This window comes from Mobula birostris, chromosome 12 (assembly GCF_030028105.1).
Source record: "Mobula birostris isolate sMobBir1 chromosome 12, sMobBir1.hap1, whole genome shotgun sequence".
NCBI lineage: Eukaryota > Metazoa > Chordata > Chondrichthyes > Myliobatiformes > Myliobatidae > Mobula > Mobula birostris.
The window spans coordinates 75,641,890-75,655,449 of record NC_092381.1 but is presented as its reverse complement, the minus strand read 5'-3'; the positions used below and the strand labels follow the sequence as shown (position 1 = coordinate 75,655,449).

The following is a 13,560-nucleotide window of genomic DNA, read 5'->3' as shown; positions in this document are numbered from 1 at the left end:
TCAGCATTAAATCCTTGCTGTTATATTTTAGTCCTCCCGAAATGAATGCTAACAGTAAGTTTGCCTTCCTTACCACCAACTCAAGCTGCAAGTCAACCTTTAGGGAATCCTGCACAAAGACTCCCAAGTCCCTTTGTTTTCCTGATTTTTGAATTTTTCTCCTCATTTAGAAAATAGTCTACACCTTTAATCCTTCTACCAAAGTGCATGACCATGCTCTTCACTACACCATATTCCATTTGCCACTTCTCTACCCATTCTGTCTACAGTAAGTCCTTCTTCACACTCCCTACTTCCTCAACATGACTTGCTCCTCCACCTGCCTCTGTATTATCTGCAAACTTGGCCAAAAGGACATCAATTCCATCATGGAAATCATTGACATATAACATGAAAAGAAGCAGTCCCAACTCTGACCCCTGTGGAACATCACTATTCACCGATAGCCAACTATAAGGTCGCCTTTACTCCCATTCTTCGTCTCCTGCCAGTCAGCAATCTTCTATAAATGCTTGTATCTTTTCTGTAGTGGCATGGGCTCTTGTTTAGCAACCTCACATGCAGCACCTTGCGAAAATCTTCTTCACAATGAGTCCACCAATTTTTTTTGTCATCTGCAAATTATAACAGCTGAATGATAGCAATACAGAATTAATTGTACATCAAATAAGAAACTTGGTTACTGTGTTGGTAGAAAATAATGTAATTTTGAAATTATCATTTCAGAGCATTCCAAGGGTTTTCAGCAAATTTCCTGTTAAGGATGCACGTAAAGGTTGTAATTCGAACAAGAATCGATATATTGACATCCTACCATGTGAGTTTGAATGGAACCTGCTAATTAAGTTTTTAACTGATGTGTTTCTATATTATTGCAGAACAATATGGCCCCATAGAATATCTCAGTACTGAAATAACACTCAGAAAGTTAAAAGAAATTTGTCAAGAGTGTAGCAGTTGTATAGGCTAGGGAGCTTTTTTGTTCTGTTTATTGAAAGCTATAATTTTGTAACAGTTGGAAAACTTGTTCTTTTCATTTAGAAAAAGGCATTAATTTACTTGTGATAGGAGGATGAATATGTTTTTCTTCAGAGATTTGGCATGTTGCTGAAACACAGGATCCTGAGCATGGAGGTTGATGGGTTCTTCAGGAAAATGACAGATAAATTGTTTCTCACAGATGTAGCAATCAGGTGTTCATTATGAAAAATATTCTGCAGGTTTTAGTCTTTGTTCACCAGTCGAATGAATACTTACTGGACTGATATGATTAAGGGACCATCTGTTATATCTGCACTATTTCTGATCAGCAACTTGAAACTGTAATTTTCCTCAAGAACAATTAATTACTTTGTAAAGACATTTCATTAAGAGGATGATTAGATGTAAATAGTTCATTTCATATCTGTCTCAGGATGACTTAAATTATTTGCAGCCAATGAAGTACTTTTGAATGAAGCACTGTATTCAGTGTTTTGGTGTAGATAGTGGAGAAGACAGTTTGGCACAGTAAGCTCCTATAAGCAGCAATGCATTAGTGGGCAAATAATCTGATTATTAACAATATTAATTGAAGGACAGATATCAGCCAGACTTTGGAGAAATGATAAGGTTCCAGTTCCACTTGCAGTTTGACCAATCATGCACCATATAAGTTTAATCCTCTGTGGACATTCTTTTACCATGTCAGTCTATTTCACTTTTCATAAATATATTGAACATTATTAAATATCAGCATGATCGCAAGCTTCCATCATTACTCTCAGGTACATTCTACATCCCCTTTGTGCAAAAAGACAATTTGTATTAGAATCTTTACCATCGCTGTGAATGTATTTAAATTTGGTCAATACATAACTCAGTCTAGGTACCTCAATCACTGAAAATGTATAGCATAGTGGTTTGATTACTCAATGCATGTTTATTAAGTGTGCGTAAAAAGTCAGTTTTCCTGAAGTGGGTTGCATTAGCAAACACTTCTGGGTGAAATGCAACTTTTAGGCAGTCAGATGTACAGGTGATGATGTCCCACTGCCAGCACCACATCTTTGATATCCTTCTGCATGACATTGGAACTGTTAATTCAGGACAACGACCGAGCAACAAATTTCAAACACAACATCTGACAGAATTGTGCCCCAATGGTCAAAATATTATCCCAGCTCCACTGTAGTTTGTGGCTGTCTGTGTGGGATTTGCCCTGGGTGTTCCAGCTTCCTTCCACCTTACAAAGATGCATGGGTTGCTTATTGGCAATTGTAAGTTATTGTTGGTGAGTCTGAGAATCTTAGGGCAGGTGGTAGGAATTGATGGAAATGCAGGGAGAATACAATGAAACTGTTGCAAAATGGTTGCTTGATAGTTGGTGTAGATTCAGTGAGCTGTTGAGCCTGTTCCTATGTTCTGTAACTATGAGGATTTCAGTGGACATTACAATCAATTTCAAAGTTCAAACTGTCAAAAGTGTTCAACACAATAATTTTTTTATTGCACTTCAATGGGTCCAGTTCAACTTAATTGTGTCTGTTTCCCAATATGTTGTTCTATTCCATCATTCCATAAATTCTTCCCTCATTCCTGCTCTTCTTGTGAAAACCACTGCAATTTTTGAAGTCAAAGCTGGGTCATTACCGAAAATCGTTCAAGTGATGATGAATGGATTTTGTTGTGTATTTAATACTTTGGTAGTATTAGAGTAATATTGTAAATGAATTGTTTGATTAAGCAATCTTGTTTGTTTAAATAACTCCTTATGGGTTATATGTAAAAATAGATGAATTGCATACATCATGACACTACTACATGATATGTGCATGGTTCGCTTAAAGTAAAAACAGATTTCGGTCGGAACATTTATGCCTTCTTTGTTTAATAAACTTATTAGGATTGTACTTTCTCAACAGATGATTACAACCGTGTTGAACTTTCCCCTGTGTCTGGAGAGCATGGTTCAGATTATATCAATGCAAGCTTCATTGATGTAAGTATGAAAGCTTGGAAGTGATGGACAAATTATATTTAAGTATTTATTATTGTGTACTTTGACAACAGAAGTTTAAATAGAATTATTTAATCCTTTTGATGATTAAAATGGAAGAGAAAAGTGTTCCCTTTACAGAATTCATTTCTGCAGTTGACCCCAATCTACACGCATCCCCAGGGTTTACTTCTGAAGGCTGTTACGACCAATATCACAGTTCTTCCTGGGAAGATCCAAGTTGGCAATGGTGTTCAATACAATAGCATTTTGTTGTACCAAAGTTCATTTTTATTTTCTATTTGACCCTTCATTCCGCTATAAGGCCTGAGGTTCAATATTGGAGACCCAGTAGGCCTCTATATTCATGCCATCTCCTTGACATGCTTTTTAAAAAACCTAGCGTTGATGATTGTAAAACTCACTCCATAACTCCAATGTTTGTAATTCTCCCCATTGCTGACTGATTATTGAGCATTTAATTACGAGTGAAGTATTGTTGTTTTTAACTTCGTTATTTTTTATTACATAGGGCTTCAATGAACCCCGGAAGTACATTGCCGCCCAAGGTACATTTGCTTGTATACAGGCAATATTTTTCTCAATATTGCAGAACAAGTTTAATGAAAATTTGCTACTTATCTGCAGATATCTATCTCAGAGAATCAAGAGTTTGAATGATTTCGATGTACAACATGATGGAATTTAATAACCAAGTTACACTGAGTTGCAGACGTGTTAACTGCAGTTTCTCTGCCTGAACTATGCAGTTTTGAGACTCCTCCCATTGTGTGATCATGTTTCCATGCAGCAGCACCCAGGGTAGCTATAGCAATTTCAGTAGAAGTAGCCAAATAACCACCTTACCATAGGGACAGTAAAATACACTTCAGTGGTTTAACAAAATGCACTATGGTAGACCATACCTTAATTATACCTCTCGCGCACTTATTGTAAACTTTGTCCCCTTGATACAAAACAACCCTACTTTACATAGTACTGTGCAAAAGTCTTAGACACATACACACACACACACACACACACACACACACACACACACACACATATATATATAGCTAGGGAGCCTGAGACTTTTGCTCCATACTGTAGTAATTTTATGTATTTCACTGTGCTGCTCCTGCTGGAAAAAGAAAAAAAATCATGGCATAAGTGATCAAAGATGAATCTGATTCTGATATGGATCACTGTTGTGGGCTGAGAGTGGGAAGGCGGCAGGGAGAGGGGAACATTGGTTGGGAAAAGGGGAAGGGAGAAGGGAGGGAGTGAAAAGCAACAGAGAGACATTCTATAATGATCAATAAAACAATTGTTTGGAATTAAGTTACCTTGACGCTATTTGCTTGCTGTTTATGTTTTCATGATTTGTTTTCATTGCACATTGAGTTTTGACGTCTTCTTTTTTATGGGTTGTCTTATTCTTTTATTTTTTTTATGAGCATGATGTGGCTTTTGTTCTCTGCACATTGGGTCTTTTATATATATTTATATGTGGTTTGGTTTTGAGTTTTTTTTGTTTCGTGGCTGCCTGTTAGAAAAAGAACCTCAAGGTTGAATAATATATACATATTTTGATTATAAATCTACTTTGAACTTTGAATCTTGCCTGGTGTCTCAGGGCTGGGTGTGTCTGGACCTGTGCCACACCTGCCCTGGCACTCCATCCTCATCATTCCCAACATTCTTTGCTCTCGCCAGATTTACAAACTCGCTCTCCGTTCCATGTTGACAAATACAGTATTGTGCTAAAGTCTTAGGCACTCTAGCTATATGTTTGTGCCTGAGACTTTTGCACAGTACTGTAAAGTGAAAATTTAAAAAGGAATCAAGCACTGCTGCGATAGCAGCCAACCACCTTCCAACAGGTGTTTTAGAATCAGTGAGAGGATTGTGGTCATAGCACAGCAAATGGAAAAAGAGCAAGTTCCCTCAATCCCAACTTTACACCTGACACCTGTTAGTTGTCACCACAGTGGGGAAGTCCAGATCAGAAGTAATAGAATAGGTTTTAGCCGTGACAAAAGTCGTGTCAGACACAGCCTGAGAGGGAGGAATCTGAATATATCATGTGGCTGGTCATCTATAGAAAATAAATTAGTTCCACTTTCATTAAAATCCAAGGTTAGTTTGTTTGATGAGAATAGCATAAGAGTGGATCTAAACCTTTATTAGGCTACAGACCAAGTATGGTAAATAGGATTAGTACAAATAGGTTCTTGATGGTCATATGTAAGTAGTGAGCTGAAGAGACTCTTTCTGAGCCAAATGACTCTGCGACTCAAAAGGGAAGGTGTCCATAATCATTGAACATTGTAGAGAGTTAAATGATTGGCCCAAAGATTTGTATGAATCAGCTGATGAGAGATTAATTCACTGTATACCCTTCATCCCAACACAATTAACAGAGGCGTTATTTATTTTCAGCTTCCTAATGTTTAATTTTGAGCAAATATTCTGTTTTATCAAGAGTTCCAATCTTTCTCCTTTAGACTGTCCCTCAAATGAATCACATATCAAATTAATGATTTAGTAATTGCACCCCTTCTTTCTCTTTAGGTACAGAGTTACCACTGATTGATGATTACCCCAATGTCCTCATGCTTCTTTCATGTCCCTGCGTGAATTCTTCTTTTGTATTTCATTCACATTTCTTCCCTGTGCTTCCAGTTAGTTTCTGAATATGCCTTGATGTAATTTAGTAACTTACCTTGTTCTAGTTCCTCTTCATATGTAGCTGAATTCAACTAGTTTAAAATAGACCAATCACACAAATGAATGTCTCCACTTTTGATTTTCTCTGTGTTTGCTCAATGATAACTTCTGCTATTTTTCAGGACCGAAAGAAGAAACATCTGATGATTTCTGGAAAATGGTGTGGGAACAGAAAGTAACAATCATTGTCATGGTGACTCGCTGTGAGGAAGGGAAGCGGGTGAGACACATTCTCCACTACTCATGCTTGACCATTTTTTTAAAAAACCTTCTGTGCACCATACTATAATTATGTGAGGATTATACGGAGTAGATGCAAGAGGAAATAAAAACAATCTGCAGATGCTGGAAATCTGAAACGAAAACAGAAAATGCTACAACACTCAGCAACCTAGGCAGCATCTGTGGAGAAGCAGATATTGTGTTCTGTCTGTGATGCTTTGTCAGAACTAGTAAAATGAGAAGACACACGCATAATGCTGGAGGAACATAGCAGGTCAGGCAGCATCTATGTAGAGGAATAAACAGTTGATGTTTCAGGCCGAGACTATGGTTTTCTTTAGGAGAGTTGGGGGAGGGATATATAATTCAGACCATTCTCACAGTGGTGAAAACAATGAACAGAAGGATTAAAAAAAAATATATATAATGTCTATTTACAGTCTCTGATCTATATTGACCAATGAAAGGTCAAAAATTAGATTTGACAGCCACATTATATCCTCTTTTCTAATACATCTGTTGTACCTGACTGATCTGAGCCACTTGGAAGCTGTAACTGGGAGATTTGAAAGCCTTTGTTTTACATAGTAGATCTTCCACAGAAAACCTCGTTCACCACTTCTAACAAAATGCTTCTTACATGCAGGTATTTCTTAAAAGCAAAGATACTTCTGAAACACAAAGATAACAAACAATTAACTACAGTTTTAATGACTATAATCACCCACTATAACATTTTGAATATAGAGAATTAACTTTGCAGAATTACATATTTACAACGTTAGCATGTACCAACTAGCAGAATTCCTTTGCATATTCAATACTGTAGTTGATCTGAAAGCTTCTCAGCACAAACTCCAGCCACCCAGAACATATCTATTCAGTGTTGAGAGTTGGCTCCCTGAATATAAAACTAGCTAGAATATCAAGAGCAAAACAGCTCTGCCCTGAATTGTACGTTAAGTAGCAGGGATATCTCTTGAAGGCAGTGTTAATACAGGAGATGGCCATTTAATGCCTTCCCTGATCATAAGACAGCAGCATGCAGAGACACAGTGGCTACTCTGGCTCCCAAAAGTGTTGCTAGTTTTAAATTCTTAGATTGTACTTCAAAGTTTCTAGTTAGGCTTTTCTGTTATCCAAAGCTTCGTGAATGCAGCACCACCAAAATCTGAAACAAAGTTACATCTAAGCAGGGTTAACAGACAAAGGGATTCTACAGACACCAGACCAAGTGACAGCAACCAGGCCTAAGCACCTCAGCAGGGGAAGCAGTGGATGCAGGTGATAGAAAGAAAGCAAAAATGTGGTGAGAGAGCTGTGGCACTAGCGATGTTGAGAGCTAACCTGGCAGTAACACACCGGCAGTACCATCACTTTTCTTGGCCAAAATCTGCTTGCTAGATAATAAAATGGACTTACTGAGACTGAGAATGACACACAGAAAGAAATAAGAAACTATTGCATTCTAGTTTTCACCATAATATCATTAACCACCAATGTGCCCGACTTGGCGTTTCAACTCGATGTAGTGATTCTGTTCCTGTGCAGACAGGAACTCGCTGTTGGGGAAATCCAAAGGAGATGGAATTTGTGTGCACATTAACAAAGGTCGGTGCACAAACTCATCTGTAGTTAGCAGTCCTTGTTCTGGGAAAATTGAGCAAATTAGAATTAAATGCCAGCCATGGCTCAAAGAGTTTACTGTTGTATTCATCTCTGCTGTCTCCATCCCTCCGAGCACGAACGCCAAGGATGCACTGGGAGAGCTTTACAGTACCATCAGCTCTCTGCAAAACAAGCATCCAGATGGTCTCTTCATAATTGCAAGAAACATCAATTGTGTTAACCTGCAGGACATTTTACCCAAGTTCCAAAAACACGTCACCAGTGTGTAGATGATATTGGTACCTCAAGAACGGTCAACTAATGCCCCAGCTAGAAGCCCTGGCAGAACACAGAGGTGTGCTCGCTACTGAAAGCCTGAGGCACTGCCTTCAAATCCACTGACAGAACAGATCTCAGAGAGGCCAGGAGAAACCTTGTCGTAGGCATCAAGAGGGCAAAGGCCGCCTCTGCACAAATAATCAACAATACCTCTCCGTTAACAATCCCCGGCATGTATGGCTGGACATCCAGGGCATTACATAATAGGCAAGGGAAAACTGTGTCAAGTGCACCGGTGATGCCCCCATCCCTGACACTCTAAACAACTTTTTTTTCCTTTTTTTTTTGAGCGTGCAACACAATACCAACCATGAAAGCTACTCCCCCAGGAGAACAACAGTGGTCAGCAGATATGAGAAGAACTCTGCAGAGAATCAACATCTGTAATGTGGCCAGGCTAGATAACTTCCCAGGACGTCTTCATGGACATCTTCAACACTTCAGTCATCCAGGCTTCAAATCAACCATCTTCATCCCTGCACCAAAGAATGCTCCACCTTCAGAACTAAACAATCTCTGCCCGTAGCACTGATACAAATCATCCTGAAGTACCTTGAACGGCTGATAATGCCATGTATCATAAAGTCCATTCTTGCCACATTGGACACTCACCAATGGGCTTACCAACAGAACTGCTCTATGACAAATGCCAGAGCATCTATTATGCATCTGGCCCTGATACACCTAGAATTCAAGGACACTTACGTCAGAATGTTGTTTCTGGATTCCAATTTGACATTCAACACTATTGTCCCATAGACCTTGTTGAACAAACTTCTACTCCTCGGTCTAAATACACCGCCGTGCAACTGGAACTTCTTAACAAACAGACTTCAGATAGTCAGGATGCACAACTTCTCCTCCCTCCCCATCATTGTCAAGATGGGCTCCCCCTTCCCCCAAGCTTTGTGCTGAGCCCATTGTTGTACATTCTGCTCATACGTGACTGCACGGTCAAACACCCGAGCGATCACATCGCCAAAGACACGACAGTCGTGGTGCTCATCACCAACAACAATGAGACAGCCTACAGAGAGGAGGTGGAAGAACTTGAGGCCCGGTGCCACACAAATAACCTCTCCCTTAATGTCAAAAAGACAAGGAAATGGTTATTGATTTGAGGAGAACTTGCACTACTCACACCCCTCTTTACTTCAGTGGCACAGCAGTGGAAACTGCAAGCAGTTTCAAATTCCTGGGAGTGCACATTTCACATAACCTCTCATATTTCCAGAATACATCCTCCACAGTCAAGAAAGCTCATCTCTTCAACCTCCTCTACTTTCTGAGAGCATCCTGACAAGCTGCACCACTGTTTGGTACTGAAACTTCACTGTGGCAGTCAGGAGGCGCCTTTTTGTGTTGCATTGGATCTGATCTGTTGCACTCACAATGCATATGTACAAAGCTGTGCAGTGAGTTATGTACCTTCTCAAAAATCACCCAAAATGAAAACTTTCTTCGGGGTTTTTAATGAGATCTTACTTGTGAAAAGATATTGCTGTTTCAAAGGCAAATAAAGGGAGGATGGAGATGGATGTCATTCTACTGTGTAGTTCAAATTCAATTCCAAATTAATCTGCACAGGAAATGATATAAACGCAGCTTATGTAAAGGAAGTGACGTTCAAACTGCGCCTCTAGAGGGCAGAACATTCCCCACCCAGCATCTGCAAGATGTCGAACTTAAATACTAAAACTGAAAGTAATTTTTAATTAAGTGATCCTTGCATTAAGTCTTTGGCAAAAGAAACATGGTCCCAGAGACTGATTTTGGAAACAGTCTTACCACACCATCTTTAACCATTTTCACTTTCAAAATACTAGCCTTGATGATGTTCCTGTGGGGATCAACAGGAAGTGCTGGACCAGTGTACCATGAGGAGAGGGTGAGCTGATTAGTTTGGAGCCCTCTTGTGGTGTGATCAGCCAGGTTGAGATCAGCAGGAGCACAGTTCCATTGGCCCTTCTGGGTTGAGACCTGATACATTGGATCCTATTATATACATCAACATGGAATCTTCTTGTTTCATTAAATATATAACTCATCACAACATTGCTGTTGGTAAAGAACTTGATATCATCTAGTTCTTTGTCCAGCTCTTAAGTTATCATCTCTGCTATCTCAACTGCTATACCAGCACCACTGAGTTCAAGCCTTCGTAGGGTGAGATTTGGTTTGGGAGTAAGCTTTGCCTTGCGCTGGAGAAATTCAGCTTCACTATATCCAGCAGTGCTTGTGACCTTCAGGTATGCGATAGCACCAATAGCTTTAGTTGATACATTACAGAAGATGCAAACCTCTTTCTTTGAGCTGTAAGATAGTGGAATTGTTGAGTAGGTTCTCAGAGTTTTCAGGGCTTTCAGGATCTTAAAGAACTCCACTGCTACCACCGTTTCTCTCTAGAGAGTGGGGAATCCTATTCACAAGTGCTCGAGTTCAACTCTGTTAATATGAAGCATCCCTGGATACAGACTGGAGCAGCAAATTAAGAGGGTCCAGTAGGCTGTTGACGGTCAATAGCACACCATGAAGCACAAAGGTATCAGCAGCCTGGAAAGTAAGGCTGGGACTGTGCTGCATAGAGTGGAGGTCCTGTCCAAGATGAATATTCTGTAGATCTTTGGGCCAGATCTTCAGATGGGAAACATCGCATGAACTCAGCATTGTTGCGTGTGATCTTACGCAGTCTGAGATTAAACTGCGCCAGCATGTCTCTGCTGCTTTCAGCATGCTGACTATTACTTCTGCACTAGAAAATGATTTAAGGCCATTATCCACGTAGAAATGCTTTTCTATGTACCTTTGTGCTTCAGTCCCAAATTCCTTCTCTCCCTTGCTAGCTGTCCTCTTAAGGCCATAGTTTGCTGCAGCTGGCGAAGGACAGTTACTAAGTACGTGAACTCGTATGCAGCATTCCAGAATGTCATTGTCCATTTGGTGATCACAAAGCCACAAGAATCTGAGGTAGTCTCGGTGATCGTCTCTCATTAGGAAGCTGTGGAACATTTGTTTGATGTCTGCCATCACTGCAACAGACTCTGTTCTGAGGTGCATTGGGACCCCGAGCAGGCCGAGATCTGGGCCCTGTAAGAGTATATTGTTCAATGATGTGTCTTTGAACTGCACACTTGAATCAAAGAAAACTTGATCTTGTGCAAGTTTCTGTGGGTAATAATACTCTCATACTGAACATGTCAAAGAATGTTGACTTTGCCAGTGACACATTGCTCTGATCATCTAATATCATGTATGCCTTTATTTTTTGCTCAGGAGATCCCTTCGAGTAGATGTTGGTGGGACATATTTCAGAGCAGCACTTGCCCTGGACGTCTTTCCCACATACCACTGCGCATGAGCAAGTAGCTATATCTGATGAATGCTCAGCTGGCTCCCCGCTGTGCTGTGCTGCGTCTGTACTGGAACCAGTAGTAGCCCAAGGTGCTGGCCCTGAACGAAGTGCTGATCACTGCTGCATTCAGTGCAGTGGATGATAGTTTCATAGTCCTTTGCCTGCCGTGCTATTGAAGCACAACATTGGAAACATACTGAGTGCTCCTTTAGAAAAAAGTCTCCGGTCTGCAAACATTTTTTCACTGAATCCTCTGGATTTCCTTAGGTGTGGGTTTCTCACAGACAGGGCGTTGTCTGTCGAGGTTCATGAGAGAGTTTTCTACTTCAGCTTTGCTGACTGTGGTAGGAGTTTTCGCTTTCCATGGTTTTGCTGAAGATCTCCCTTTGAATGATGTGCTACTGGAAGTTGACGTCATAAAACTAGGGTCATTGTGCATTTCTGCATGGTTGCAGACGAATTCCGCTAAGAATGAAAATGGTGGATAGGGGGCATGATGTTTCATTTTGTACTTGAACCAGCCACTGTTCTTGCATATTCTTCAGTAGTTTCTCCACTATAGGGGTTTATTCCTCTTGCTGTGTCCAAGAAACCCAGTCCTGATAGGTAACCCTTGCCTTTTGAAGCTTGCAGTTCTGACAACAGATCTGCAAACTCCTGTAGCTTCTGTGATTCTTTGTGTGAGAGCTTTGGAAACTGATTGAGTCTGCTGAAGGGAGATTCTTCGATTGTCTCTGGAGAGCCAAAGAACTGCCCATCCTTTGCTACAACATTTGTAAAACCTTAGCTGGATTACTATGTGCACTGCTCTAACCCTTCTTGCATGTTACAGTGACTCCCCACCAAGCCACTTACAAAGAAGGTCTAGCTCTTCGCTAGGCCTGAGACTTAATCCATCCATGGAGTTATGAAAGCTTGACTTCCAGGCCAGATAATTGGCAGACTGGTTGTCAGACACTTTTAGTCCTGCTGTGACTAGTCTCAATGAGCTAGACACCAAGCCAAACCTTATGCACCTGCAGCTCCAGAATGAAGGCAATGGGTGTCGTAGGATAGATGGAAGTTCCGTCTGTCCATGTCTGTCAAATGGGATTGGCATCAGTAGTAACACTTGACTGAGGTCTTTGCTGTGGTGGATCAGCAGAAAGGTGTGTTGTGGGTCTTTGTTTTAAGACCTTGACTGTCTTAACTGGACTACGTCAAAGGCATGTTGGCTGTGTGGTGTGGACAGCTTCTCCTTGTATAGAGCTGAAGCACTGTCTTTTTTTATAGCCAAAAGTAATTTGGGCATATTCTTTAGTAAACTTCATTGTGTGTTGTGATGGCAAAGCATGGCAGATTCTAGTTATAAGCTCATCCCTGTTAGCTGCTGCTTCATACACTTTTGCCTCTGCTGAGGCAGCCTCGGCTTCACACTCTTCCTTGAGACCACTTAAAGTAGCCTCTACACTTGCTCTCTCCACGTCCATGCGAGATTTCTCCATTTTACACCTCAGCTTTACACGTAACATAAGCTGCTGTCATTCTTGCTGCTTCAGCTCTGGCATACGGTCATGCTGTAGTTACGCTAATGGTGGATTTGTTTGAGCATCGCCAAGATACGGTTGATACGCCACATTCTGACCTGACTTCCAGGCCTTGGCAATTGCTGTTGTCCGGGTCGGGAGCTGACATTGTCATATATGGTGTTCAGATGCATCTCCAGTCTGCGGGCGATGCCTCTGAAGATGAATTAACTTTTTACTCTACTGTTCCCTCTCAGAGTGTACATACAAAGTTGTTCAGCAAATTAAACACCTTCTCAACTGAGACTGAAGTTTTCTTTGGGGTATTTAATGAGATCTTAGTTGTGAAAGTATATTGTTGTTTCAAAGGCAAATAAAGAGGGGATGGAGATGGTGTGCCTCAAAGTGAAATCTAAATTAACCCACACAGAAAATGATATAAAAACAGCTTACGTACAGGAAATGATGTTCATACAAAGCGAACTGTGCCTCCAGAGACCAGAGCATCCACAGTAACAATTATTTTGTTCTCCTTTACACTTGCGTACAGGAAATAACATTAAACAATCTTCAGTCTTGAATTCTGAAGTTCTCAATGAATGCCTCTCCAATGAACATCAATGAACATGATTTTATGTCCATTATATTCCATTGCATCGTTTCAATGGGACAGAATCAAAATGTCCCACACCCAGTGATTGGTTTCAAATGCCTCAATGTATCAGTTGAGGTTACATTGTAAACCGATTTATTTCCTGAACACGAGAGATTCTGCAGATGCTGGAAATTCAGATCAACCCACACAAGATGCTGGAGGAACTCAGTGG

The 13,560-nt window shown here is 40.5% G+C and overlaps 1 protein-coding gene across 20 annotated transcripts in view; it reads left to right on the top strand.

The window, feature by feature from the left end:
• ptprc (protein tyrosine phosphatase receptor type C) overlaps positions 1-13,560 on the top strand; it is a 158,451-nt gene that overhangs the window by 121,304 nt on the left and 23,587 nt on the right. For all 20 annotated transcript variants that reach the window (XM_072274166.1, XM_072274167.1, XM_072274165.1 and 17 more), the window contains 4 exons: positions 727-817; positions 2,904-2,980; positions 3,510-3,546; positions 5,830-5,927. In XM_072274166.1, coding sequence (XP_072130267.1) covers positions 727-817; positions 2,904-2,980; positions 3,510-3,546; positions 5,830-5,927 — 303 coding nt within the window. The remainder of the gene's footprint in view (positions 1-726; positions 818-2,903; positions 2,981-3,509; positions 3,547-5,829; positions 5,928-13,560) is intronic.